The sequence below is a fragment of the Penicillium manginii genome (genome assembly GCF_028828005.1).
Source record: "Penicillium manginii strain IBT 31320 chromosome Unknown utg000004l:1.0-7231830.0:1.0-7236170.0, whole genome shotgun sequence".
NCBI classification, from domain to species: domain Eukaryota; kingdom Fungi; phylum Ascomycota; class Eurotiomycetes; order Eurotiales; family Aspergillaceae; genus Penicillium; species Penicillium manginii.
The window spans coordinates 4458255-4486178 of NW_026643105.1; the positions used below are offsets into that span (position 1 = coordinate 4458255).

The following is a 27924-nucleotide window of genomic DNA, read 5'->3' on the forward strand; positions in this document are numbered from 1 at the left end:
TTATCGGCGTTTTACAAATTACCCAAGGGTTACGTTGTCTTTACTGCGCATAAATTAAGGCGTGCGTGGGTGATGGTTTCATTGCTTTCATACATCATTCTTGATTAGGATATTAGTAGACATAATGCCATCTCTGTCTCTGCCCCGAGGGCAACCATAATAAATCCTCTCTTTCCCTCATCCTCCTAAGGATCGACTGAAATCGATCAGCCGCAGGCGTCTCGCATCTCGTGGATGGAACTGAGCGACTTTAGCCCGCACAAGAAATCGGGATGCTGCCGAGTCACGGTTTAAATCAATGTAGGAGAAATCAGCTTCCAAAAGAGCATCTAGCAATTTGTGTAGCTCGGTGGCGGCCGCTTGACGTTTGCCGGTGGGGTTGGAACCATCAGTGCTCGGACGAAGAAACTGATCAATGCGCTGTTGGCTGCCTAGATCCGGCTGCTCCGGTTCCTTCTGTTTCTTAGGCTTCCCATGCGCTGTGTAGCCAGCTTTCAAGGTCGCATCTGACACTTCCAATTCATCACCTACTGTTGGTCCGCCAAGGTCCTCGGCAGCCAACATTGGAGCCAGGGTATCGTCGACGAACTTGTCAAGAGACTCCTTGAGTTCGGCAGACGCGCGAGTCATTTGTTTGTTTTTCTTTTTGTGCTCGGTGACCACTTCTTGGGCCATCTGCGCGGGCGTTTGCTCTCGCTTTCGCTCGTTGGTACTGCGAATTCTCTGAATTCTCTCCCAGAGTCCGCGAGCAATAGCTTGCGAGTCTTGCAAGTTGGCATCTTCTATACGCAGACGGTCACGGTCTGCTGACAATTTCTCTGCGGTCACTGAGACGGAGAGCTTGCCCTCTTCAATGAGTTTCCCTGTCTGCTCGAGCGCCAACAAGGGAGGTAGGACCGAGTCAGTCGCTGGCAGCTGATCTTCACTCTTCAATAATGATTCGTACGCCCTCTTGGCCCGACGTGCTTGTTGCACGCGTACCCATCGGTCGTCTCCGCCGTCCAAGAGACCATGGGAGTGAACTTCACGGAGCTATGATAGGATGTTATTTGAGCTTCCGATAAATAATTGTCGGCAAGTGTCTCGGGGCTCTACATACCCTTCTGAGCTCTTCCTCCTGTCGGCGAACCTGGTCCTGCAGCTGCAGCAATGTCCCATCTAACCGTCGCGCATAGGCATGCAGCGCCGTTGCACTAAGAGGCTCGTGGGCGGCCTCCTTCTCCGCGGCCTGACGGTTCTGGACAAATTTTTTGATGTTTGTCAACACCAATTCTGGGTCCTCCATGATTGCCTGCTCGGTCGTTATTTTTGGGGGAGAATCAAGAATAATCGAGGAGTAATGAATGGTATACTTCAAATACAAACGCGGCCGCGGCCAACAACATGGACACACGTGACGGATTAGGTCAGCGGATCACACCTCACCTCTTCGCACTTGCTACAACTTGCAATCTCCCATTGACCTCACCTCCGACCTTTTTGCCCTTCTCCCCCAGTATTCTATCCTTGTTTCCTTTCGCGCAAGTTGATTCTCGGAAGTGCTTTCCCTTCGTCTTTACTTCCAAGGCTGCACACCCGTTTTCCCCTTGATTCCCTAGCTCCGGCACTCTCCTTTCCCAACGTCGCATCCACGGCCCTCCACACCACACACCACACCTCCCTCCAACCCATTTCCACCGAAGTCTTCCCAGACCCCAAATCCTCCTCGTGAAGCTCAGATTCTGCTGCTTTGAGGTCCCGTCCACTCTACCACTTGCTCTACACCCCCTCCTCTCGGCGCACCCACACCCCGACCATCTCTTTCTCCACAGCACAGCACCAGCTTTCCCCTTCGTCGATCGCCAAATCACCAGCACCAGCACCAGCACCTTTCCCTGGGAACCCCTGGTGTACATAGACGATCATAAACAAAAAAGAAAGCAGACTTTCCCATTCTTGACACCGATCTTTCACGTAAGTGAAAACAGGCAGCAGTACAGAATGTCGGCCTCTCCATCCAACCTTCAGTCGACCAAGCGACCTCTTGAGGATCCTTCCTCCCCCTCAGGCCCCAACGACCAGCCCGATGCCAAGCGCCCGGCCCTGGATAAAGTAGTGAAGAGCGACCCCGATGCCGAAGCGGACGTGTCGAGCAACCAGATTCCCTCCGTGGAAGACACCAAGGATATACAGGGTGATACCGTCGTCCCCGACGCCCCTAACGGCAAGCATGCCGATACCCAGCCGATCCAGTCCACTGCCTCCCACGGGGAGCGCGCTGGCTCCCAGTCCGACCAGCATACCCCTCAGGACGAGACGAACTGGATCCACATCCGCGCCGTGATCTCCAGCCCGGAGGCCGCGACTGTGATTGGAAAGGGAGGTGAGAATGTTTCCCAAATCCGTCGTCTTTCCGGTGCCAAGTGCACCGTTAGTGACTACTCGCGGGGTGCCGTCGAACGCATTTTGACCGTCAGCGGCCCCCAGGATGCTGTAGCTAAGGTAAGTTTTATATTGATTCCCACTAGCGTGCTGGATATCCCCCGCTAATCACTCCTATAGGCATTTGGTCTGATCATCCGCACCCTGAACAACGAACCCCTCGACTCCCCTTCCACTGCCCAGTCTAAGACGTATCCTCTGCGTTTGCTAATCCCGCACATTCTCATTGGCTCCATCATCGGCAAGGGTGGAAGCCGTATTCGTGAGATCCAGGAAGCTTCCGGCGCGCGCCTCAACGCCTCTGATGCCTGCCTTCCCTTGTCCACTGAGCGCTCCCTTGTCATTCTCGGTGTTGCCGATGCCGTGCATATTGCGACATACTATGTTGCTGTTACACTCGGCGAGCAATTGACGGAGCGATTCGGTGGCCCGGCGGCCTCGGCCTATGCTACTCGTAGTGGTGGTCCTGCCGGTGCTGTTCCCGGTGGCATGCAGGTCGTCCCTTACGTCCCGCAGCCAGCTGGTGGCCAGTATGGTCATCCTGAAACATTCAAGCGTCACCACCCGCACCCTAACCGCGCCCAAGCCGGTTCTTACGGCGTCCCGTATTTGCACGGCCAAGCTGCCCCGGCCCCTGTCGGCCAGCCAGCCATGCCTTACGGTGCTCCTGCTCCCCACACCCCCTACTCTGGTGGCGCCCCCCATCAGCCTGCTCCATACGCTGCTGGTGGACCACAGCCTCCCCCGGCCGTGGAGCCCCTGCCCCTGCCGCCCCCGCTGGTGGTGCCATGCCCGGCCAGCCTCTTACCCAGCAGATCTATATCCCTAACGACATGGTCGGTGCCATCATTGGCAAGGGTGGCGCTAAGATCAACGAGATTCGTCACTTAAGTGGCAGTGTCATCAAGATCAACGAGCCTCAAGAGAGCAGCAATGAGCGTCTGGTAACAATCACTGGTACCCAGGAGTGCAACCAGATGGCTCTGTACATGCTCTACTCCCGACTTGGTTCGTGTTTTTCCCTGTCCCGATTTACTTCACCCATGACCACTTTACTAATTGCTTTACAGAGAGCGAAAAACACCGCGTTTAGGTCCAAATTTTCCTATCTTGGGGGCCTCTCCGGCGTCATACCCAAAAAGTCCACGGTGGTTCATGACGATTCCGTTCTTCGTTTTTATCTTTCAATTTCATATGGGTGTTCCTTTTATTGGCCTCTTCTTTTCTTGTTGTATCTTATTTCAGGCGAATGATTTGATCCGGTCTCCTAATATCCAATCCCATTTTTCCCACCCATTTGCACATACACCTTCCCAGTAGCCCAGCTCCAATCTCCTCCCCCTTCGTCCGTCCTATCTTCCCATCAGTCACCCTCACGAAGGAAAGAAGAAACAAAGAGACCACACCCCCTGTGCAAGAACCATATCACGCATCTATCACCACTATCACCACCACCACTCTCTACCGCAAGCCAGTTTTCATGTCAACAATCCGATAAATTAAACCTTCCTGAGACTAACATGTTTTATCTCCAATCCAGGCACGGGGGGGCAAAATCTTCTCCCGAAAAGGCGCAACACTCTGCTGAAACTGCTCCGTCTCCTTAGCCTGCAAATGAGCCTCGACCGAATCCCATCCGATAGCCAACAAATGCAAGGCAGCACGTCCACTCGGGCTGGTTGCATGCTGCACCGTGCTCGGCCGATCGACATGACCCATCGTCCACGACCGTGGTCCACTCGCCTGCGGTAACTGCTCGACTAACACGATGCGGAAATTTATCAGGTCCGAATCCAACTGCTTGGTCTCTTGCACAGTCAAGGAGCTGGGGAAAGGCAGAACGCAAATTTCTGTAATCGGGTTTGTGGTGAGTGTCCCCGTACTGGAAATCGGTGGGTTAAGCGTTGTGTAGAGTGATGTCGGAGGTTGGGCCGAAGGTGCGAGGAAGGGTTCCAGTAGAGCAACGGCTGTTGAGCATCGGGCATCGGCCCATTCTGAAGGTTTCGTGTTAGTTTGTATTCTTGTTCTAGATCTGATCATTTTGCTTCGTGTATGATTGCTGGAGAGATCGTATAGAGCAGATAAACAGATCCCCCATCCCCCAAATGATCACAATGACTATTGGAAAAGTACTAGTAACATACCCACAACCCAAATGATCACATCCTCGTCTCCTATCACCCGGCCCCAGACGGAACTCATGTGGCCGCTTTGTTGTTGCGTAGTGCGAAAGACAGCCACCAGGTCGCGGCCCTCTGTGCTGTCCGGGTCCTCGGGCCGAACCTCAGGTTGTATCTTGAAGAAGATGAATTGGCAAATGGTTTGAGACATGGTGAGGGTGCATGGATCTTGGATATTGGATAGGGTAAGGTTTCTGGAACCGCCTCCGGAGTATTTGCGTCGGTCGTCTGGCTACCAGAATTGCTACCACAGTAGTATAAGCATGACCCCGAATCGAGTGCTTTGGGCTAGGTACGAAAGTGTTGCGGTTTAGAAGCCCGAAATAATAAGGAATTGAGTTGGACTGATGTCACACCGCGAAATGATGTCAGTCAATCCGTTCGTCATTAAGCCATGCTAATCGATAATCAAAACACACACAATAAAAGCTGGACTATGTACATCTCCTTGGGAAAGAGGTTTCTGTAACTCCCCTCCGATTAAAGCACGCCAGACCTTGTACTAAAATAGATTCGTCCAAATGCCATTCGTTTCCACATCCCTCAAACACATGCTCTCTTTCATTCTGCTTCGCCGGCATACCAAGAGTTCATAACTCTTATTTCTTGTCCACGACGACCCAATCCTCATCCAGGGTACGTAGCTTGACATCTTTCTTCTCGATGGCAGCCTTCAGGTTGCCTACCAAATGCTGGCGGCGGGAATTCTTCGACTTCCAGCGGGAAGTCTCTTCCTGTACAGCGATCTGACCAACGCCCTCGACACTACGAAGGCGGCTGTGTTTCGCTGAGCCATTCATGCTTGCCCGGAAATTAACGCCGCGTGAGGCAGATTCAGGTGTGTGATAGGAGCTACCATCGACAGATCCACGCGAGCCGGGGGTTGCAGGGAAACGACCCGCATTCTTACGTGGAGTTGTAAAGGGGGATCCTTCGCGGCTGCTGGATACTGTGGAGACGTCGACGCCAAGTTTCCGCATCTGAGCTTCGAGGACATCAATATCACTGCTCTTGCCCTCAGCCATGCTCATCATAGTAGCGATAGTAGAAGCAACAGCTTCAACGGTGGGTCGCTTTCTATTTGAAGCAGATGTTCCATCGGTACGGGGAATATCTGCGATCTTGGCCCGTAGCAAGGACACGCCTTCTTCAAGACCAGCCATCTTTGCCTGTATCTCAGTGAAGTTGGTACGGAGATCCTGCTGGAGTGTAGCTTGCTCGGCGGAAAGAGGTGCCGCAATGATAGAACCGGTGTCGGTATGAGCATCGAGGATCTTCCGGATACTGGCAAACAGGCTTCGTAGACTAACGATATCCTTGGTCAACAACTCGTGGCATTGTGCAAGCTTCTCTTCTACACCCTGCACGCGTTGGTCATTGAGAGAGGTGCGAAGAGCGGCGACAACATCGTCAAGATTGGTGATGTTCTGTAGAAATGCTTTCTCGTCAAGGATATCGGAGGGCTGTTCGCTCTTCAAGATTTCCACCCATGCGGCAACCTGCGAAGATTGAGAAGGCTGCTGGTAGAGCAGGTATGAATCCAGAGATCGCGCATTAATGCCCAGCGTATCGACCATCGAGTTGATGTCACGGTAGAGACGTTCGATCATGCCAGGAATGCCGGGCTTGGCCGTTTCTCCTGTATAGTTCTGGTGGGGAGGAAAGGGTCGAGAGTTGCCACAGGTTCAACTGGGCGAGCCAGGTCTGCACGGAGCCGCTCGTCTTCATCGTCGTCTGACAGGGAGAGGGCTTCTTCTTCCTCTTGTCGTTGTACGGCCTGTCTGGCACGAATCTTCTCGTCTTGCGAAGTATTACTATGTTTGCGTAGCTGCCCGTCACGCTGAGCAATCCGTGTTAACGAAGCTTTTCGAGTCGCTAAGGCACTTCCAGCCTCTTTGTGCTGTTCGGGCTTCTTTGAGAACATTGTGTTTCGCTGGGAGTTGAGGCGAGTAGGACTGGGGGATCGGTACGGCTCGCGATTGCTCTGAGCAATTGGCCCAGGAGGCGGGAGGAGCGGTTGCTTCGGAATTTCGCCAAATAGCTTGCGGGGAGCCTGCTGGCCTTCCTTGGGGGCAGCGGCCTTGGAGAAACCACTGAAAAGCCCACCCGTGGCACTTTTCTCTGATATGCCGCCGAACGAACTCTCAGCAGAAGCCTCCGGGCTCGGGACCTTGGTCTCGTCATGAGTAATTTCTTCACCGCTGTCAGAGAAGTCGGATTCATCGCCTTCAGAGTCCGCGTCAGAACCATCAGGGATCGGAACGGCCTCCTCATCCTCAATAGGCTCAGTCTTCACCTTGGTGAGGAAGTCAGGGGGTAGAGGTGCCTCCTCCGGGGCCGCGAGAGGGCTCTCAGCCTTCTTGGGCTTTGACAAGAAATCTGGCGGCAAGGGAGCATCGTCGGCCGCCGGTGCTGGCTTCTTTGTAATGAAATCGGGGGGAAGTGGAGCATCATCCAACTTAGGCGAAGACTTCTTCTGGTTAAGGAAATCGGGAGGAAGGGGTGCGTCTTCTTGCGAGGAGGGCTTCTTCCAAGTAGTAAAGTCCGGAGAGAAGAGGCGCATCCTCGACCGAGCTCTTCGATACGTTGGAGGATGCGGAGGTATCGCCAGCTGCATAGCTAGCCCTGCTCATGGGATCTGGCGGTAGTGGGGCATCGAAGGATGAATCAAAGGTAGGCGTAGAAACAGACTGCTCCCGTCTCGGTGTCGCTGTCTTGTCGGAAAGCGCCGACAGAGGACTAGTCACTTGGTTCTGTGTGGAACTAGACATGGCAGTACTGGAGTTATTGTTGGAGAATGAAAACTTCGATTTGCTTGTTTCCACCTTGGTCGACTTCGTATTCTCTGAGCTCAGAGGGCTGAACATGGATGGAGCCTGGTTTGAAGGCTTGCCGAAGATGGAGAATGGTTCCTTATTGGCAGGCTCTTCAGGTTCACTCTCATCGCTATCCATGGATTCGCTAGATGGACTGCCCTTGCCTGGAGATGAAACCCCCCATGTCACCAAACGAGGCACCAAGCGAGAGGGCCCCAGAAGAAGGCTTATTGGACTTCGCTTCATCATTGGCGGCAGTGCCATCTGGCTTGAAGGAAGATCCAAGGACGAAACCATCTGTCTTCTGGTTGCCAAACGGGTTCTTCGTCTCGCTGGCACTGGGGGCAGGGAAAGAAGAATCGTTGGAAGGCTTACCAAATGGGTTCTTGAGCTGACCGGCCCCTGCTGATGGGAATGGCGAGTCATTAGACTGTCCAAACGGGCTCTTGGTCTCATTGGTAGCAACCGAAGAGAATGGGGAACTGGCGGCAGGTTTATTGAAAAGAGGTGTGCTGGAAGGTTTACCAAACCCATTCTCTCCAGAAGGCTTTGAGGCAGAATCGTTGACAGGTTTACTGAACGGGGAGAGCCCGGAGGGTTTACCAAATGAACTTTCACCAGAAGGCTTCGAGAAGGCGGAATCGTTGACGGATTTGCCGAATGGAGAGGGCTCAGATGGTTTACTAAATGAGCTTTCACCGGCAGGCTTGGAGAAGGCGGAATCGTTGACAGGTTTGCCGAATGGGGAGGGTTCAGATGGTTTACCAAATGAACTTTCGCCGCCAGGCTTTGAGAAGGAAGACTCCCCTGGTTTGGAGGTGGCGAAGCTCGAGAATCCGCCTCCACCACCTCCAGAGAACGAGCTGAAGCCACCGCCAGTAGACCCACCGCCAGCTCCAAGAAGACTCTTTCCTGGAGTGTTAGGCTGTGCAAAGCTAGAAGCGGGTGTTCCGAAGCCTGACTGGCCGAATGCCGGCTGTGCTGGGGTGCCAGCAGTGCCAAATGTCGCTCCAGGTTTAGAAGGAGTTCCAAAGGATGGAGCTGGCGCGGATGGTTGTCCAAAGGCAGGACCTGCAGGAGCACCTCCCATTGGAGATGGGCTTCCAAAGGCCGGGCCTGATTGTTTGCCAAAGGCGGTCGCGCCCATGGTAGATGGGCTGCCGAAAGAAGCACCTCCAGCTGGCTTGCCGAAAGCAGAGGCACCAAAAGGAGAAGATTGACCAAAAGAAGATTGGCCGAAAGCAGGCTGCTGCGGTGCCGGAGACGCCTGGTTAAAAGCAGACTGCTGAGGAGCAGGGGTCGATGTTGAAGCAGAGAATTGTTGGGCTTGACCACCTGACACAAGCCCCGAGTATGAGATATGTTGCTTGATGGCCTGGTTGTAGATGAACCACCAAAAGCAAAGAACGCCATCATTATTCAGGAGAAGCAAGCCTGGCAGAGGGGATGAGCTCTCTGGGATTTCTTCCTCTTGCCCTTGAATTGGCGAATAGACATTCTCAGTACTCGAAAGATCGACGGCCAGACCAATGACGGAGGTCTCGTCGACTGAATCTCTCAGTGGGACAGCAGCTTTTTGACTATCATTATTGATCTCTGTAGTCACGTACTGTCCAACAAGGCCTCTTGAGATATCATCATCGGCAAGTGGTTGATCGCATCGTGTGACAAGACCTACATCGGCAGATGCGGTGGACGAGACAATCAGGACATCTTTCATGTGAGGTTGATAGTCGCGAAGCCGAGTTATGAACTGGTAGGCGGGGCCTCGGTTCACGCCAAATCCGAGAGTCGAACACACTTCAGGCAACCTTTGTATCAAAAAGGGTGCACCCTTGCGTCTCGTGATGATGTATGGAGATGAGGGAGGATTTTGACCCATATCATCAAGGGAGTTGGGAGTGTAGATAACGAAGAAAACATCGTTCTCCAGCCATGAAATAGAGGAAACTACAAGTGTTGTTAGTAAAAGAGCTCGAAATAATCGATCTGGAAATCAAGTCTCACCATGACATTCGCCCTCCAGATCTGTAGGCCGGGGGATTTCTGCCTTCTTGGTTCCATCGGCTGTCATTTGGTCCCCTGTTCCATCTGCCAACCCAGCAACAAGCTGCTTACCCTTGTTGCTCCAAGCAACGCAGCTGACACCGTTCCGGAGAATCGGGCCATTGGCTCCGGATACCAAGTTGCCCGCCTTCAGATCAGCGACTAACAATTCACCATTCACTGTGACGAGGGCGACGAGATTGGAGGTGGGATCGGGGTTTGGGACCAGAGCGCGAATCGAAGCGCCATTGGTTGAGACGGATAGAGCAGGTTGCGCGTTATCCTGTGTAAGGCTTGTTGTTTGGAAAACTGAAATCTGCGAGCCATTCTCGGTGGCCAAAATTAACGCGTCGTCACTCGCGTTGAAAGCGATGTGTGTTGGGCGAGAAGGTAGCGGGATGGTCGCAAGAGGTTTCAATGACTTTGTTTTCACTTTCTCTCCCTCGGGCGATGCCTCAATGGATTTGCGAATGGATTCGGTGGTTGCGACAACTAGCGCATCGGGTCCGGCGGCAACTGCGAGGCCTTTGCTTTGCGCAACAGCCAACAGAGAGCAGGTGGAGGAGGGAAGGGCATCGGTAGGCCAAGGGGTGGGGAGGAAGCGAATATTGCAGTCACCGGAGATACCTTTGAAGCCAATCTCCTAGTTTAGATATTAGCCAGATATCCTTTTGGTTCATCAACTTTGAGAGAGCGCGACGTACATCAGTAAAGACATCTGAGAGCTCCGGGCCAAGCTCCGCCTGCGCGCTCCCTCCAGCAGGGTTCGAGTTGCCGAAGCCGCTGAAGGCCATTCTGAGTTGATTAAAGTCACCTGAAACTGAACGAGAATGGTCGCCTAGGGGTGAGCCGGTCTTAGAAGCATTGAGTGATGGAGAGCTCGGCGGTGTTGGAGAGAAAGAGCGACGTTGGAGCGTTTGAGGACTCCGGTTAAAGAGATGTAAGGTACGCTGGAAAATCTTGAGATCTGCCTCTCTCTCTAAGCAAAGAGAAGGCGAATAGGAGTTGAAAAGAAGGGGAGAAAACCCTGGAGATGGAGGGAGAAGACTGAACCAAGTCAAGTCAAAGGGTAAAGTCAGGTCAGTCTGAGGTTTGGGAAAGCCCGAAAATGTTCCCAAGGCAAAAACACCCCATTTCTGCCTGACCCGTCAGGCCACCAAAGTCCGCCAGGCTGCGGGAGCTTCGTCACTTCCAAACAGCTCCCTCTCCCTCCCTCTCTCCTCCATCAGCTCGCCCTTCACCTCCACCCGCCCGATCTCCATCTTTTTCCTACTTGAATCCTACTTTCGATCCGGGTTCTTGTTCTCTCCATCACTGCTGATACCCGCTCTCCCACCCGTCACATCCCCCTACGTTGCCACGATGCCGGGCTTCGACTTCTCCAACTTCAACCGCAACGCCGCTCTTCACGCCAGAGGTGTTCCCCTCCCTAAGGCTACTAGCACTGGTACAACAATTGTTGGATGTGTTTATGACAACGGTGTTGTGGTATGGCTGCCAATGACCCTCGGCAAATCCACGGACTCAAGAAACTGACTTGGCGGTCATCGCAGATTGCAGCAGATACCCGAGCCACCAGTGGTCCCATAGTAGCAGACAAGGTATGGAAATGATTGATCACCATTTAAGAAGCTCTTGATTTCCCAGATATTATCCCGGGCTTCTACCTTTCGCCATAGATCGACATCTAACCCAGATTCACCCATAGAACTGCGAGAAGCTTCACTACATCGCCCCCAAGATCTGGTGTGCTGGTGCCGGTACCGCCGCTGATACCGAATTCACAACCGCTCTCATCAGCTCCAATGTCGAACTGCACTCTCTATCCACCGGCCGCGACCCACGCGTTATCACTTGCATGACGATGCTGAAGCAACACCTCTTCCGATACCAAGGTCACATCGGTGCTTACCTGGTAGTTGCGGGCGTGGACCCGACTGGCGTTGGTCTGTACACCGTTCACGCTCACGGATCGACGGATAAGCTCCCCTACGTGACAATGGGATCCGGTTCGTTAGCAGCCATGTCAGTATTCGAGTCGATGTGGCAGCCGGATCTGGACAAGGAGGGCGCTGTCACTCTCTGCGCCGAAGCTATCAAGGCCGGTATCTTCAACGATCTGGGATCCGGTAGCAATGTCGATGTCTGCGTTATTGAGAAGGATAAGCCTACCAATTTGATGCGCAACTACGAGAAGCCCAATGAGCGTGGACTCAAGGAGCGCAACTACCGCTTCCCTCGTGGTACTACTGCTTGGTTGAACCAGAAGATCATCAGCAAGGAGGATATGAAGAAATATGTTACCATCGAGACCTTGTCTGGAGATGACAATCTGGCTGAGAAGATGGAGGTAGATTCTTAGATTTGGTGGTCGCCTCAGCCTGGGATACAGGTTAATGGTCTTCTCAAGAAGTTCTAATTTACACTATGGCTTGTATCTCAAAATATTTTACCACTGTATTCATGACATGAAGGGCGATGGGCCTACTTTTGGAGTTTCTACGAATGCAAGTATTATTTTATCATGGAATCGGCCCTTATTTTCAAGCTCTTGCTCGATGAATAGTTTGTAGTGGGAGTAGGTATAAAAATCATACATAGATGATGCATGCCTTGAATCAGACGTGGGTATATTTATTTACATGATGACTATTGTGGTCGGCAAAGATATCACTAGTAGGCTTAGTAGCTATCTTCGTATTCAACAGGTCGTCCTCTGGCGATTGTCGCCCCACTGGTGAGCTCCCTGACCACACCAGGTCCCTCAAACTTCCTCGCGATCCAGAGAATGTAATCATATTGAGTGCCCGAGACTCGGCGCCCCTCGCTACGATATCGCACAACGCCAGCATGGTACATAGCTCGTACCAGAGAGGGGTATACAGGGCCACCATGTCGGCGTAAGTAGTCATAGATCCAGTGGACAAGGTGAAACGACCGGGAAGGCGTAAGTTGCTTGCAGCAGGAGAACGCAACAGCTAGCTGATGAATAAATTCCACAGCTGCATAGGGATCAGGGCTTTGGCTGTCCCGGGGCCCCGGATGATAGCGAACCAGCGCTTTCTCATCGGGATGTGGGATAGGCGCCCAAGCTTTGTGAAGACAAATTTTCATAGGTGTGTGGTTGTTGAGGAGTCTGAGGAGAGACCAAACATCCTTCGAATCTCCCACACGAGCAAGATGAAGGCATTCTGCCACAGACTCTGGATTGGTGATATCCATATTGCGAAACATTTGTTCGAATGTCTCGTGGAAAAGTCCCCGGATTCCTCTATAGACAGAATGGTCTGTCCAAATGTCTGATATTGAGACCTGGGTAGTTTCCAACCGCTGGAGAGTTTGGCGTGTGGCCTTTGATGTTAGCTTTCTCAGCTTCATATCAACAGCCAGCAAAAGAAGACTGTTATATGGAAGATCCAGTTCGTGAATGCCGTGCATGAAGCTTGACAGGAATGATTCGTCCGTCTTCTGCGTGACCATTTCATAGAGGTTGAGTAGTTGACAAATAGGTAAATCCGTCACCCTAGAGCTTTGGTTGTACATGGGAGCCAGAGTCCGACTCAAAGTCCTGAGGGCCCAGAGACGCAAAACAATCTGGGAGTGGATCGGTAGAGTCGATGAGGTAGGGTGATCGATTGCAGTATCCATGTACGCCAACGGCATATCAAGCCACGCCTGGGACTTCGCAATCGCAGATGTAGCCGAGAGCTGCGATAAACAGTCCCTCCATCGGCCAAGCAACTCGTAGCGGGACTCATTGTCGGATTCGATCGAGGCAAGGTGCTCGGTGACACCAATAATACACTTGGCTGATGTATCTGCATCAAGATGATCTAGAAATCTGCCAACCCATTGAAAAGGTGTGGTTCCATCAATTTCATTCGTGCATTCGAGATGTTTCAAGACTAGCGTTGAAGGCCAGGATTTAGCAAAGTTCACATCGTGCGTAGCAATGATAATCTCCTCGGCGAAGCGAAAGCTGCCAATGCGCAAAAGCTCTTGAACCCAGAGGTCTATGACTTGCTTGTCGAGGTCACGGTAACCGAGGATATTGCACTTCCCAATAGCTTTCCACAATGCTCGATGATGCTTCAGTAAGGCTTTTTGATCCCAAGCATCCAAGGTCTTGTTTCGTTCGATGAGTATCTTTGGCAGAGTTTGGATAATCGAACACAGCTCACTCATTGAAACCAACCCTAGTTCTAATCCCCGTGATACTGTATCTAGGATGGCGATTCTGCTCGATCGCTTTTTCTTGCTACGCGCAAACAACTCCACGGCGGTGAGATGATTCCCAGAGCCATATGTGTTGAGGAATGGATCTTCCAGAAATGCGACTGCTTGTGCAAGGTCCACCGGTGAACGCTGGATGATATGATCGAAGATTTGCCTACTAAATTCCGGCTCGCGCTGAAGGTCGATATGCAGTTGGCGAATGAGATCTCGAGCATCTTCAATGTTCCAGCCTTCATGTTCTAGGAATTGCTGTAGGGCCTGTGTGCGGTTCGAAGGGCTTGAATCGAAAGTTGATGAGCGATTATGGGAGATGAAAGGTTCGACGGGCTCGGTATGGTGATTCTCGAGAGTTAGTGGAAGTTCGGACGTGCCAAATGCATAGCTGCCTAAGCCTTTCCAGAAATTAGATTCAATATCCTGCTGGGCCGTCTTTCATCGCAGGACATACCTTGTGTATCGAGATGTGCTCGCTGCCATGGATTATCGGTCCACTTCATATGCTCACGTCCATTGCGTCCAAATAAACACGCCATATCCTCAGCTGGTCCACCACCCAATCCTGCCAGAGCCGTGTTTCTCCGCTTAGCAAGGCGTCTTCGTGCCTCTAGGGGTCCGGGGACACAGCTCCCATGGCGCCGTTGTCCGTTCGCAAACCGACGGAAGGTCGTTGCAAGTAAGTCGTCGCTAATCCAGAGATAATCGAGGCTCGGGGTCGATGACGGGTTTAGAGCATGCCGGTAGGCATGTCTACCAAAAGACATGAGTCAATTAATGGCACATGCGAGGCCAATTGGGGTTTGGGTGGTCGGTAACTTCACAGCGTCGACTTTTGGCCGCTGCGCGGGTCGGCAAGTCTTGGCATGTGATGACTCAGCTATTCGACTGGCCAATGAACGATCCCGAATTAGTCGAGTTGAGTCAAGTCGAAGTATAGAAGTACAAAAGTACAATGTAGCAGGGAGAATTAGATATCAGGCGGCGCTACAACCTTGATGCTGCTTTGAGGGTATAGTATGTATTTTGTAGATTCATAATGTATCAGACTACACACTGCGCTATACAGCGTCATGTCCACTGGTTTTCACCTCGCTCTCATCATCCATCATTTTCATCAAGAGAATGCATCCATGCATGCAATGGAATAAGAGGGTCAAAAACATCTTCAAATACAGACAAAGAAAACAGAGAAATTTATGCAAAATAGTAGACAGCCATACGCCCGTACAATGCATGCAATATGATGTCCTCCCGCCAATGGTATCTCAAGCCAATCATCCGAATGCAGAAATAATCGAGGAAAATCTCGAAATCGTGAAAAGAAAAGAAAAGGAACTCGTTTCGTTTTTGTCTTTCAGGAACTGTCTTCTCCAGGGAAAGGTTTTCTCCCTGTCACAACGTAAAAGTCCATGTATGCATGCACGTTTCGGTCTTGTATACTCTTCCTCACGTTCACGAGGAAAACCTCGATCTCTGGTTTCGACCATCCCAGTGCAAGAAAAGGTTTGTATGACCAGCCTGACAATGCTTCAAGCCAATTGCTTTCGCTCCATTTGCCGACTTCTTTTAAATGTTCATCGGTCGGCCAGGTATTTGTCGGGATCTTGAAAACTCGTTGCTCAACATCCACAAACCCCACCTCCTTCATCCATCGCTCAATCCGAGGAGCGATCCGAAATTGTCTTGCAGGCTCAACTTCTCTGCTGGATCGTATATTTAGGTCGAACCAGTCGTGTAGAGCAAAAGCACTATAGCCGTCGGGGTTTTCAGGCGGCATCGTCCCGTCGTCGCATTTGGGTTTCGGGTCCATTTCGTGGCATTCCAAATAAGCACTGGGCTTCAAGTATTTGAACGCTTTTTGTAATAATCGTTTAAATGATGGCATCGCCCCAATCATGTGCCCAATATGAACAAGGTCGAAATGATCTGTATCCCATAGCCATTCCTCCTCTGTGGCATCGTCGACCAAAAAATGAACATTTTCCGGGACTTCCGTAGGTTGTACCGGGGATAAGTCGGTCCCTGTGATCGCGGCGCGGGGGAATAAAGAAGCTATGAAATGGAAAGGGGCAGAGCATGAGTTCTCAAGCACGTAACACACGACCTTTTTGCTGGGAATAAGTGATCATACCCATCTCTATCGGCCATATTCCCGATCCGGTGCCGATGTCGAGAATTTCCTTCGGCTCTTTCAATGGCACATGGTATAATTGACCTTTCATGACCAATTTAAACATATGGTGTTGCATGTCGAGACGGTCAAGTTCTTGCTCATCGTTCGGATAAGGGTAGGCTATTCCCGATGAGTTAGACAGAATGCACAGATTGGCGCGGGCGAAGCTCAGCCACCTACCTCCTTCATGGTACCTGTGATACCTCCGACCATTTTCCATTGGATAGTCCGTTACACTGTCGGTCAGCGACTGCGTATCACTGTTGCTCTTCTGTTAGTTTCCACATTGGGTATACGGGGGGCGACATGCTAAGAGCAACTGCCATATTGACTGACCCCCTCGGCAAAGGGAATGGAAGAACGGGAATGTAAATACCAATCGCTTTTTGCTTCCTGCATTTTCTGCGTCAGTATCTGCAGATGAACAGTTTGATACATTGTTGGTAGAGAATGGGCAAAGTCGGCTTGATAGGAAGGAGATAGTAGGGCCGACATGGCGGGGCAGGAGAATTTTTGTAGGAAGCAAAGGGGAACTTACGGAGGATTTTGGGCCCATCCTGATCGCCTCAAGTCTAAATCCGGAGGGATCGACCGAGGGAGGTAGGATTTGCACAGCCAACCCTAATAAGGGTGGGATGGTGATAGCAACCGACGCCAGGATGTAGGAACGGTCAAGCTTGTGGGAATAGTATAACGTCTCTTGCGCAGCTCTCCAATCACCGATGACCTGCCTCCGCGAGGGTACAGGTTGGGCGAGGAGCTAGTACTTAGTGAATGCGCGATTCAGCCAGCGAGAATGCAATTCCTCTGTCTCATGTCCCACACCGGATCAACATTCGCGGTGTGCACTGGCCAAGAAGGATTTGTTGTTCGGAATAAAAAAAAAAAGAGATTCGAGAACTAGTAAGAAAGCAAGACGAAATTGCGACGGTCAAATCAAGTTCCTACTTGGTTGTTTTGCCTGTCCGTTTCAAATTGGTTTTGGGGAGACTTCTGTGAACCCGACGGCTTGGGTTAAGCTATAGTTTGGCAGGACGGCAGGACGATCCGGACAACTATAAATCAGTTGTTGACCTGGGATCGACATTGAAAATGTTGTGGGAAAACAAGGCCCGCAGAGGGGAAGGAGTGGAGTACAAGTGCGTGCATGGATGGGGTACAAGGTTGAGCCAGACTATACCGAACAGTGGGCATCCATGGACGTCAGAAGTTGGCGGGGATGAGACCCGGACGCTTTGGGTTAGGAATGAAACCCCGGAAGACCGCGTCAATGAACCCGACGGGAAATGGGAAGGAAAGGGAGTAAAGAGTGGGAGAAAAAGGAATAAAAAGAATTATAAAAAGGATTATAAGGGTTATAGGCGGCAGGAGCAAAGAAAAAGATTCCTCTATTCTCACGTCTATTTGATTTGATTGGATTTGATTTTGCTGAATTTTCAATTTTTGGCGATTTAATTTATTTTCCCAAGTGCGAGTTGATCTTCAAAAGCGGAGCAGGTGAAATGAAATACACAATACGCACGTATAAAACGCCAATCAATCCTTTCCCTGTTCGGCGGTTCGAGCGCGATCCAAGGTTTTCCGTTCGGATTGGAATCGAGCCTCCCCTGCTTAAACACCGGCAACTAAACCGACACCGGACTTGGGGAGATCCGTAAAGAGTTCATTGCCATTGTCATTGTTCTTAGTCGTCAGTAGCCAATCAATCCAGATGGAGTGGTCTAATTTGCCTCAAGGTGCCTCAAGGTGGTCTTGACCTTTGAATTCTCACGGATCCACAGGGCTTCTTGGAAGCAGTAAACTTTCAACAGTAATTCTTACATATTGATTGTGTCGGTTCTTTTCGAATATTCTATTCCGTACTCCATAGTACTTTGTCAATCCTATAGTTCTTTTGTACAGTTGCAGATCGGCCAATGGTCGCTTGTCCCAGCTGGCTGGGAATTGTCAACCAGCCTAACCACAGGCGTGGAACTCGGATTTTGCACGATAACCCCCTCCCCTTCTCAAACATATACTATGCGTCCACCCCGCAGGGTTATCCTGGTTCCGAATCAAATTGGAAAAGAAATTTTCATTCGGATATAATCCGAACAGTAACCCTACCAGATTAGACCTCCGACATGGTGACCTGCCTAAGAGGGTGTGCCGAAATAGTAGTAGCCCAAAGCACCAGCCTCTGAGAGAGGAAAAGAAGTATACACTAGAAACATCGGGCCAAAATAATACTGAATTCTTACTCACATGGGGATGGACAATGTAGCTTTCTCCGCTGCTACTGTACTAAACTAGATCGAGAGCCGACCGGGCAAGCAAATGACAGAATCTCTGATCGGCCACTGATATCGCCGGTCTTCGGCCCCGCAGCGATGGAGAAAGCGCATTTAGCGGAGCTGTCACGACCAGCAAGAAAGATTTCCCACTCTTCTCTCTCACCGTCATTAGGGGTTAAATTCAATATTCAAATCCCGAATGCAGGTGAGAACAGATTGGGCGCCCTGGAATCGCCTGGTTTCGTAACAGATTGGAAACCCCCTCCGGAGAAATGGTCCTTCTTCCCAAGTTGGGCTTAGCTTTTTACAGCGCCTGCCACATTCTATCTAGCGGTGGAAAAGTTGATATGTCCAAAATACCGAGTTTTACCGGATAGGACAGCTGGCCACGGTTTCGGTCGCAATATGACGCGTGGGGAGTCGTTTCAAAGTTTGACTTTCTTTATTTACGGAGTACAAGGTGTGTTCCAGGAAAGTATAATTTTCGTGTCCGGCGGTGCAACATGACTAGGACTGTTTGTGGGATATTCATAGGTCAAAGGCTGTACCTGCTCGACTCCAGCCGGGCGCCTCGTCCGTCATACAGGGTCAAAGAATGGTTCTATACCCCGTATTCCAATATTCGAGCCCGGGGGTTCGGAGAGCTCGGGTAAATCATCCATGGCCCATTACGCTGGTCCCTCTACACCGATCCATACTCAATGACTCGTGCCGGATCGTACCTTATGCAGTATGACGAACTTCGCGTTCATCATTCATCTGTGGTATCACTTCAGTCCAGCCACAGATCATGTGCTTGATAAGCTATTCTTCACCTTGTAGACATTTGATGGGATGATTGTGCGAAGTGTTGATCCTAGTCCATCAAAAGGCGCCTAGCAATTATCGGCGGGGTTGGGCAAAAAGGGCAGATTAGCGAAGAACCAATTCCCCACTACTAGGCATCTTTTGGGGGCTGGAATTTTGTTGCAGTACCGACCTCGGAGATGTGGTAAATCGTCTAGGATGGTGGCCCGAGTGAGAAAATTGATGAGAAAAGAATATCGATACCTAAGCTAGGGGTAAGCCCTGTACTCGGAGTACTCCGAGCATTGAGGAAACACCATGTGCAACCCAACGGGTCAACCCAATAACCAACAAATTTTTGTTTTCTTACCTTCTTTTGGTCAAAGATTTATGGGATCAATGATCCAAAATTAAACCTTGCATACTAAGCGTCAAAACGAGCAAAGAACCCCTGCAAAAGGACCCAAGAATATAGAAACAGTTGCCATGGTGCTGGGATCCCATCCAGAAGGAACCTGGGGGCTTTATTCACAATTGGACGAGTCAAAACAGGTCGCCTCGACCCGACTGTTAGGAAAGTGTACGGGTCCCATCGTGTCGGTAACGCCGGCGCAAGAGCCAAATTTCAAGAACGGGTCTGCGGATGATCAAATTAAATAGGTAAACTTCGAATATTTGATAGTCTGCTTAGAAGGGCTGTTTTCAGTCATTGCAACGATTGACACCATAGTACAGAAGATAATTTGGGGGCTCTTTCTGGCTTGTAATAGGTCCAATGCTCTTAGTTAGGTTCGCGACCGAATAACTCCGCGGTGGAGACATTCTTGTCTGCTACTGGAGGACGGGGTCTTCGCTTGGGGAAGTTGGTCAAAGACACCGGCCGCGCTGGGAAAAGGTGCATTATGAGCTATGGGAAGTTAGTCTCTGCAACAAAACAAAGAAAGTGAGATTGGAGAGCGCAGGGCACTCTGGCGCTCAAAATGTACACTATGTCCCCTGTATCCTCGCAGCTTACCGCGGTTTCCTAAAAGACATTGGCCGCCGTGAAAACCCGGGTCGGAACATGGCTCTGCACTGGTGATTTAGGCCCGGTATCCTGCAGACCAAGATGTGTCCAGAACATAGGCGGGTCACAGAGCCGAACGATCAAAAAAAAAAAAACAAACCGGATCTCCGGTTGAGTTGCATTGAGCTCGGGTGGTGGTCCTCGAGGATTGATCCAAAGAGCAAATCAGATTGGATCTCAGAAACAGTCAATCAATCAACCCGATGGGTCGGGTTGCCTAATTCCCCGCCGTATACTCCGTATGTACTCCGCAGCATAGTTTTACATAGTATGTAGTACATACTTCTGTGCTAGCCACAGGTTTGAACTCTGCGAATCTTCGTGCTTCGGCCGGAACCTGCATACCAAGAAGAAGCCATAACTCCATTAATATCGACTAGTTCCGCCATTGGGCTACGTGTCTCGTGGCTGAAAGGCCGGAAATCCGCTTGTGAAATAGACCGCTTCCCGGAACAATACCCTCGGCCGGAAGGGTCGCTAAGGGTAAGAAAAAGATGGTGATTTTATGAATGAGATATTGAAATAAATAAATAATTAAATAAGACTTTAGGCAATACGAAGAGTACGGGGTATTGTGAGTTCAACTCGGCAAGAATTGGAGCATCTGCGGCGGGGTTGATGAATGATCACTGGCAGCGATCCACCACACGGCGCCTTGGGCTCGGCTACGAGCACGTTCCACCAGAAGAAGGCTAGCGGTGGGACTCCTTGATGGACGTGGTGCGGGACATAATCATACCGTAGTCGGAAATTTTTGGGTATTTGGAATTGCAGCCTGGTGTGCAAAATTCTCTCATCATTTAAATTGCCCAAGTGGGGGTCTCGACCCAATCGGATCATTGCACACACGCATGGCAATGCATGAATGACACGGCTGGGTCGCTGTCGACTGCAAGAATGGAAAAAAAGACCATGTCGATCATTTACGTAGTGCTGTGGTATGGTACATATCAAACTCAACTGACCCACCCATAAAGTCACCCTTTCCTACAGTTACAGATCGGCCAGGAACTGGCCCGAAGATGCTCCACTGTCATTATAAGTCGGACGGGCTGGACACGGCTCTAGAGGAAGCGAAAATAAACTTGAATAATGATGGTCGAAATATGCAGCAATTTGCCATTAAATTGGGACAGTTATCCCATTGTTTAGAGCAACTTCCATCATCGTCATCGGTACAATACTTCCTGTTAGTAGGATCAGTCCCAAGTCCACAATACGCGCAGTGGAACTTCTATGGCCAGAGCGCGATAGACTAGGCCGGGTATTAGGCCTGGAAACTTCGGTGGCTAGGTAAATATTGAGAAGAAAAAGCGAGATATCTCAAGAAAAAGCAATGATGTCCTCCATTTCTTAGACCTATCGCCCCTGTGGGTTATGTAGGGAGTCTAACGATCTATTTTTGGCGAATCAAGATGTGCCAACATCCAAGGCACTGAACAATCTGACCTCACCGTCCATCTATCATCCATACTAGTCGTTCATTTTCATATAACCTGCAACTAGCGTGGCAGGCAGGCAGGCATCAACGTAAGATCTATCTTTGGCTACTTCACCGCTGGCCTCAAGAAGAGATACATCCTGCATCATCTATTTGACCTTTGTTTCTCTTTCTTCATGGATGAGTAATAATTTTACCATAATCCACAGCACTGATGGTTCCTGTGCTTGAAAAGTTGAAATAGCTTGGATTGCATTTGCTTTTATCTATAGCATCCATTCATTATCGTGAAAATAGAGCCAAGGTTGGAAGGTGCCAATGATTGAAAATGGACTACCACTGACAGCAGTACTAGCAAAGCCCTGGGCCCTTTAAGCCCAGACCTTGGAAATCTCACTTTTTGCTCTTTATAATTACCTAGTACCTAGTAGTACCTAGGTACTAGTAAAAGAGAATTCAAATTTGAGTTGCAGTCTCCGGCCCTAGAGGTAACACCTAGTAGGTATATGAAACTACGACCTAGTAGATATTAGAGGTGTACCTAGGTAGTAGAAGTTGAACCTGGGAACCTTCACAAGTTGGAACTTGAAGCCCTGGAGGTTTGACCGAAGTTCCAGATTCGGACTCCGGATGGTTTCCAACGCGCCCAAGTGAACCTTCCAACTTCAAATTCAAGTTGGGAGTTCAAGACTAGTATTATATATTCACCCATGGATGTCGGTCCGGGATAAGAAAATTCAACAAGGTTCAAGTTGTTTACAATCTCCTGAAACCTCCCGGGCTGCCAGTGCCGGTTGATAGATATCAAATATTCAAGTTACTGACTCTTGTTCTTCAAATTTGAATAGCAAATTAAAACCAATGGTTAAACGTACTAGTAGTACTGTTGCCTTGTGTTGGACGTGAGTCAACGGAGCCTCGGAGAAACTGGATCGCCGTTATGACGCAGCGCCCCACCCCATCAACAACTCGACCCTTACAGTCTCAACGACGAGCCTCACTCACCTTGATCCGTTTTCTGTTCATTTGGCTCTTGAGCATGGGGTCAGCGTAGGTGGGACCGCATATCGCACTATCTACCCGCTAGTTTGCACGCATTGGTTTTACTAGGAACAAGCTAGTCTTCATGCGCGAAACATCCGTGAGGTATGGCGCGCCAGTCCCAAACCCGCTCCACGCGGGAAAGGGCATCTCGTGGCCGCCGGCTCAATGAGAGGACACGAGAGGAGCGAACCCGGGATGCTTACAACGAGATGCTTGTCGAGGCTGAATCTCGAGATCCTGCCCAGTTCCAGGAAGACCGGCCGATCAAACGACGCCGAGTGAATGAGATGAAAATTATTACCCCAGATTCTGCATTCCCGAACGATCCAGATGAGATGTCGCAGGATGAATCTACACAGCAAGTCCAGACAGTATATGATTCAGGCAGCTCAGATGAATCAGATGTCGAGTGGGAAGACGTCGACATTCCACAACCTATACTAGGGCCATCCAGTGCATCCTTGGCGGTACAGGGAAACGATGAACCTTTGGAGATAACACTGGGACAAGAGCCTCAACCCAGGAAGAATGCTATTCAAAAGAGAAAACCCATCACAGCCGCCGAGAAAAAGATACGACTGGACACTCACAAATCCCACCTTCTGTGCCTTTTAGGCCATGTTAGTTTGAGGAACCGATGGTGTAACGATAATGAAATTCATGTATGTGACCGCTTGATTGTTTGACTGTTTGTGCATCCCTCACAATAAAACAGAAATTTCTGAAAAGGATGCTCCCCAAAAGGACCTTGACACTTCTCAATCCAGACGAAAGCAAGCCACAATTTTCCAGATCCACAACCTTTATCGATGGTCTCAACCAGGCAGCAGATATCTTCAGTCGAAAATTTCGCATCACTAGGCCAGGGTTAAAGCGCGCACACTGGGCAGAGGGCCAAGAACAGCTGAAGCAAAAAGTGGTATGCATCTTGCTCTCAAGTATCTATCCGTATGCATCGATTCTGATCCTGATCCTGATCAAATATAGGAATCTATCATGTCCAATGCCGAGGTATTTTTGTCAAGGGAGGACTTTATATCACAAGCCAAAATGATGCAGGGTTCGCGGGATTTCGGTGCGCAATTATTTTGTGCGTTACTGCGCTCAGTTGCAATAGAATCAAGGCTCGTGTGTTCACTACAGGCGCTTCCATTCTCCGGAACGGTCAAGGATATGACACCGTCCAAAAAAGGTCCCGAATACATCGTTGTCTCTTCTGATGACCATGAAACGTCTACAGACGAGCGGAAGATAGCCACGGCCTCTCCATCTGCCTCAAGAGTGCGGCGTCTTGGTCGCCCTGAGTTTAAACCGCGCCCTATTCAGCCTTCGGCGCGTCTAGGTACGGATTGTTGATCATCATTTCCCTGAAATAAAACTAACGTAGCTAGGCCCTAGCCCGACACCTCGAGAGTCCTCTTATCCGGTGTTTTGGGTTGAAGCATTTAATGAGGCGATGCAAAAATGGGTTTCAGTCGACCCCATCGTGACAAAAACGCTGGGGAAGCCGTTCAAATTTGAACCACCGGCAAGTGATCCATATAACATGATGAACTACGTGGTTGGCTTTGAGGACGATGCCTCCGCGAGAGACATTACGAGGCGCTATACGAAGGCTTACAATGCAAAAACGCGGAAGTTGCGAGTGGAGTCAACTCGTCATGGGGAAAAGTGGTGGGAGCATGCATTGAAAGCATACGAAAGACCTTTCTTCGAAGATCGAGACGAGTTGGAGATCAGCGAGTTGACCTCGAAGTCTGCGGCTGAACCTATGCCACGAAACATCCTAGATTTCAAGGACCATCCCGTCTATGCACTTGAACGCCATCTACGCCGCAACGAGGTGATATTCCCCAAACGCGTCATTGGAAGCGTTGGATTGAGCAAGAGTGGCGCGAACAGCGATACCTTGGACTCAATCTATCGTCGTTCGGACGTGCATACGGTACGCAGCGCAGACAAATGGTATCGCATGGGAAGGGACGTGAAAGTGGGCGAGCAACCTCTCAAGCGTGTCAATGCAATAAGACCCAAAGGCGGGGCGACTAGCGACGACGAGACAGATGAACCAGAGCAAACGGCACTTTATGCAGAGTACCAAACTCACACATACCACCCTCCACCTGTGGTCCAAGGGAGAATACCAAAAAACAGCTATGGCAACTTGGATGTATACGTTCCTAGCATGGTACCTCCTGGGGGACTTCACATCAAGCAGCCGGAAGCTGCTCGAGCTGCTCGTCTTCTTGGAATCGACTATGCGGATGCCGTTACTGGATTCGACTTCAAAGGACGTCGGGGAACAGCAGTATTTGGGGGAATTGTGATTGCCACCGAGTATCAAGAAGCGCTTGCAGAAGTGCTGAGAGGCTTCGCAGATGACAGGCAGGAGGCCCTCTTTGAAGCAAGAAGTGCCGAAGCCTTGCGACTTTGGCGATTATTCTTGATCAAGCTTAGGATTGCGGAGAGAGTCAAGGGCTATGCAGACGAGGATGAAGAAGGACCAGAACCACAGTCGCCGAGTATGAGCATCGACGAAGACGACGCCGGTGGAGGATTCTTCCCTGATCCTGACCAGCCAAAACAGCTTCCCCCTCAAGACTCTATCACGTCTGAATCAAGAACTGATACGATGTCGCATGCTGTGAATGAATCTAGCCATGAAGACGATACTCTAGGCGGTGGATTTGTTCCCGATGAAGCCCCGACTGAAGGTGCTGCAGATACATTTGTCCATCAGAATGAAGATTACGGCGGCGGTTTTGTCACTGATGGCCTTCAAGATGATGGCTTCGCTGTGATACCCTCAACGGCCACAAATTCGTTGACAAGTCTAGAGAAGGCAAAGAGGCGCGGCATTCCAAATGCCTCAAGATACGAACTAGTTGTGGTTGCGAATCATAACCCCCAAGGACTTGAGGGATCATCTGAGAAAGCTGCCATTGCTGTTGACTCTTCGACGAATCGTGACTCCAAGTCCGCCAGCGTGGAACTTATTTCCAGGCCACCTTCTCCACCTGCAATTGAGCCCAAGCCATTGTCACCAGTAGAATCGGATAGCGAGATCGAGAAGGGTTCTCTATTATCAGAGGATCCTGAGGATGAGGATGCAGTTCCAGATTGGCTCATGTTTGATTAGTTGTCTACATGTACCCTGGAAATTGTAAGCTGCACCTGAAATACGCCCTATAACCCGTCATTCACGGTAGACATCCCAATATGTACAAAAAGTTATGCAGTCTTAAAAATCAAGATGATGGAAATTACAAGATGATTGTTCGTCACGAGTAAATATATTGGCCTTGATGCCTGAGGCGGGAACCATCATTTAACTCAACGCGTCGACGCGGTAGGCCTTGGAAGTCAGGCAGAACATCTTCCAGCGTCATCGGCAAGAACCTTCGCTCGTACCAAGTTGCCTATTCTGTTGCCTATTCCCAACCTTGGAGGTCCTCATGTCCCTACCTGCCTTATTGCGATGACAAAACCCAAACGAACCGAAAGATCACCAGAGATACTCCAAAATCAATTTCGGACCCCGAAACAACCCACTACTCCGGCACACTCGAGAGGCGCCAAATCAAATATAACGCCATCTCCAGCGATAAAATCACCCGCAACAGCGTTTAAAAGGGGCTCGGTACCTCCTACAAGATCCCAATCGACTCTCACGCAAATTGAATTCGTGGCTCAGTCGACACATTTGGACAATGACCAGCTGGATTATATCACAGAAGGACAGCCCGATGCTACGCATCAAAGGCAAGAATCCGCACGGCTAGACAATGGATCTGAGAGCGAGACCGATTATCGACCCCCGCTGCGGACCCGAGCAAATCTTACAAGATTCGAAACAAACGACGACCACCCAAAGAGACGAAGGAAAGGCGGCGGGATGGGGAACCGAGTGATCGATCGAGGCCAGAGCCTTCGAAGAGGTCAGACGACGAACGCAACTGGATCTGGGAAGGGCAAACGGAAATCCATGGAGAAGTCAACCACAAAACGGGATAAAACCCTCACGCAGATGAATTTCGTGCGGCGATACATTCCGATAGACGAGTCCGACGATAACGATGAGAGCATGGGATACATAGAAACGCCACGCCAGGACTCTACGATCGGACAGGGTCCTACCGGGCAAGAGGAGAAGACACCGAAGGCCAGCAGGAGAACAGCAAAACCCGAGCCGGAAACATCTTCAAAACGCAGTCGCAGGACATTTGAACAAGAATTGGATCTTTCTACAGGCGAGCCGCTCACGTCAGGTGAAACCCAAGATACGAGTCTTCCAGAAGATCAACGAAATTCTTTGGGCTCAAATATGCCCTTTACGCCACAAAAGTCTCGGAAACTCGAAATTCCCTCTTCCCAATCCCCGGAAAGCCCTGGACTAGCAATTATCACATCATCACAATTTAGATGTGCCACACTCTCACCCACGAAACGGAAACCCCTGAACTTCAGGCTTCAAGAAGACGATATAGTCAAAGAAGAATCACCGAGTGCTCGACCAATGAGTGAAGCTTCGCAGGGTACTCCAAAGCTCAAAACACCAACGCACATATCCCCAAATAAACCAAGGCCACTAGCCCAAGAACAGCCAATATCTGCAGACGTTGCGCGGCCATCTCTTCACGAAATGGGTCTCAGTTCCAAGGAAGCATCACTCGCAGACCGGGGATCGAATTCTCAGCGTATCCAAAGAGAACGGACTGTGGTGTATGAGACTGATGCCGACTCGAGTGCAAGTGAATTCGAAGATATGGAAGATGAGCATCCAGATTTACCACGAGCGCAAAACCCACGGCAAAGCGTTTCACGCCTAGTGGAAGACAATTCGCGACCGCCGAGCGATGACTCGCAAGAATTACCTTTGCCGGAAACCCAGCCACCAGGCGATATGGGTTTCGATCTTCCTTCTGAACCCCCGATGTCAGATGTATCGGCTTATTACCAGAGAGTCCAGCCCGCGACCCAGTTCCCCCATGAACCAGTTCCGAATCTTAATACCCAGAAGTTATCCGAGCTATTTCCTAATGAAGGAAATACCCAATACCCTCAACATCGAGCCCTGCGCCCTCCTCAGAATTTCCCGGGTCCCTTCTCGCAATCTCAAACTCAGAGTCAAGAACCGGATCAAACTGAACTTGTACCAGAGTCATCGCCTATTAGGGAACAGCAGAACAGCGTTGACAAGACGGACCATGTCTTCCAACGACCCCGTGCGCCTGATGCTGTTGTCCAAGTTGAATCATCGCAACCAGTCCGCCGAGAGGAGTCTGGTTCTGGTAATGTTCTCTCTCGCAGTCAGCTGTTGACATCAAGTGTGATGGAGAGTATTGCGGTTCCCAATTTTTGGATGGGAAGTCAGGATAGTGTTGGAGAACCATATAGTCTACCGGACCAATAAGAGATTAGATAATATTATGAAGATACCCTTTT

The 27924-nt window shown here is 50.3% G+C and overlaps 9 protein-coding genes across 9 annotated transcripts; 4 read left to right on the forward strand and 5 right to left on the reverse strand.

Annotated features, from left to right (window-relative positions):
- Positions 1 to 177: 177 nt before the first annotated feature.
- N7533_005373 (uncharacterized protein) lies at positions 178 to 1285 on the reverse strand (the record flags this gene model as incomplete). The annotated part of the gene is made up of 2 exons (XM_057102023.1): positions 178 to 1032; positions 1100 to 1285. The coding sequence occupies 2 exons, from the start codon at positions 1283 to 1285 to the stop codon at positions 178 to 180; spliced, it is 1041 nt and encodes a 346-aa protein (XP_056961653.1).
- Positions 1286 to 1980: 695 nt separating this feature from the next.
- On the forward strand, positions 1981 to 3514 carry N7533_005374 (telomere maintenance protein PBP2; the record flags this gene model as incomplete). The annotated part of the gene is given in 4 exon segments (XM_057102024.1): positions 1981 to 2481; positions 2542 to 3148; positions 3160 to 3429; positions 3492 to 3514. 4 exon segments carry the CDS (start codon positions 1981 to 1983, stop codon positions 3512 to 3514), a joined length of 1401 nt encoding a protein of 466 aa, XP_056961654.1.
- Positions 3515 to 3936: 422 nt separating this feature from the next.
- On the reverse strand, positions 3937 to 4752 carry N7533_005375 (uncharacterized protein; the record flags this gene model as incomplete). The annotated part of the gene is made up of 2 exons (XM_057102025.1): positions 3937 to 4415; positions 4566 to 4752. 2 exons carry the CDS (start codon positions 4750 to 4752, stop codon positions 3937 to 3939), a joined length of 666 nt encoding a protein of 221 aa, XP_056961655.1.
- Positions 4753 to 5200: 448 nt separating this feature from the next.
- On the reverse strand, positions 5201 to 10257 carry N7533_005376 (FG-nucleoporin NUP159; the record flags this gene model as incomplete). Its single annotated transcript, XM_057102026.1, has 6 exons — positions 5201 to 6240; positions 6312 to 7125; positions 7187 to 7547; positions 7612 to 9367; positions 9425 to 10106; positions 10168 to 10257. The coding sequence occupies 6 exons, from the start codon at positions 10255 to 10257 to the stop codon at positions 5201 to 5203; spliced, it is 4743 nt and encodes a 1580-aa protein (XP_056961656.1).
- A 568-nt stretch (positions 10258 to 10825) lies between these two features.
- pup1 (proteasome core particle subunit beta 2) lies at positions 10826 to 11825 on the forward strand (the record flags this gene model as incomplete). Its single annotated transcript, XM_057102027.1, has 3 exons — positions 10826 to 10951; positions 11017 to 11064; positions 11172 to 11825. 3 exons carry the CDS (start codon positions 10826 to 10828, stop codon positions 11823 to 11825), a joined length of 828 nt encoding a protein of 275 aa, XP_056961657.1.
- Positions 11826 to 12145: 320 nt separating this feature from the next.
- Positions 12146 to 14460, reverse strand: N7533_005378 (uncharacterized protein; the record flags this gene model as incomplete). The annotated part of the gene is made up of 2 exons (XM_057102028.1): positions 12146 to 14091; positions 14148 to 14460. 2 exons carry the CDS (start codon positions 14458 to 14460, stop codon positions 12146 to 12148), a joined length of 2259 nt encoding a protein of 752 aa, XP_056961658.1.
- A 590-nt stretch (positions 14461 to 15050) lies between these two features.
- N7533_005379 (class I SAM-dependent methyltransferase) lies at positions 15051 to 16089 on the reverse strand (the record flags this gene model as incomplete). The annotated part of the gene is made up of 3 exons (XM_057102029.1): positions 15051 to 15748; positions 15828 to 15989; positions 16050 to 16089. The coding sequence occupies 3 exons, from the start codon at positions 16087 to 16089 to the stop codon at positions 15051 to 15053; spliced, it is 900 nt and encodes a 299-aa protein (XP_056961659.1).
- Positions 16090 to 22583: 6494 nt separating this feature from the next.
- On the forward strand, positions 22584 to 25618 carry N7533_005380 (uncharacterized protein; the record flags this gene model as incomplete). The annotated part of the gene is made up of 4 exons (XM_057102030.1): positions 22584 to 23141; positions 23195 to 23398; positions 23467 to 23821; positions 23871 to 25618. The coding sequence occupies 4 exons, from the start codon at positions 22584 to 22586 to the stop codon at positions 25616 to 25618; spliced, it is 2865 nt and encodes a 954-aa protein (XP_056961660.1).
- A 339-nt stretch (positions 25619 to 25957) lies between these two features.
- Positions 25958 to 27892, forward strand: N7533_005381 (uncharacterized protein; the record flags this gene model as incomplete). Its single annotated transcript, XM_057102031.1, has 1 exon — positions 25958 to 27892. The coding sequence occupies one exon, from the start codon at positions 25958 to 25960 to the stop codon at positions 27890 to 27892; it is 1935 nt and encodes a 644-aa protein (XP_056961661.1).
- Between the last annotated feature and the right edge of the window lie 32 nt (positions 27893 to 27924).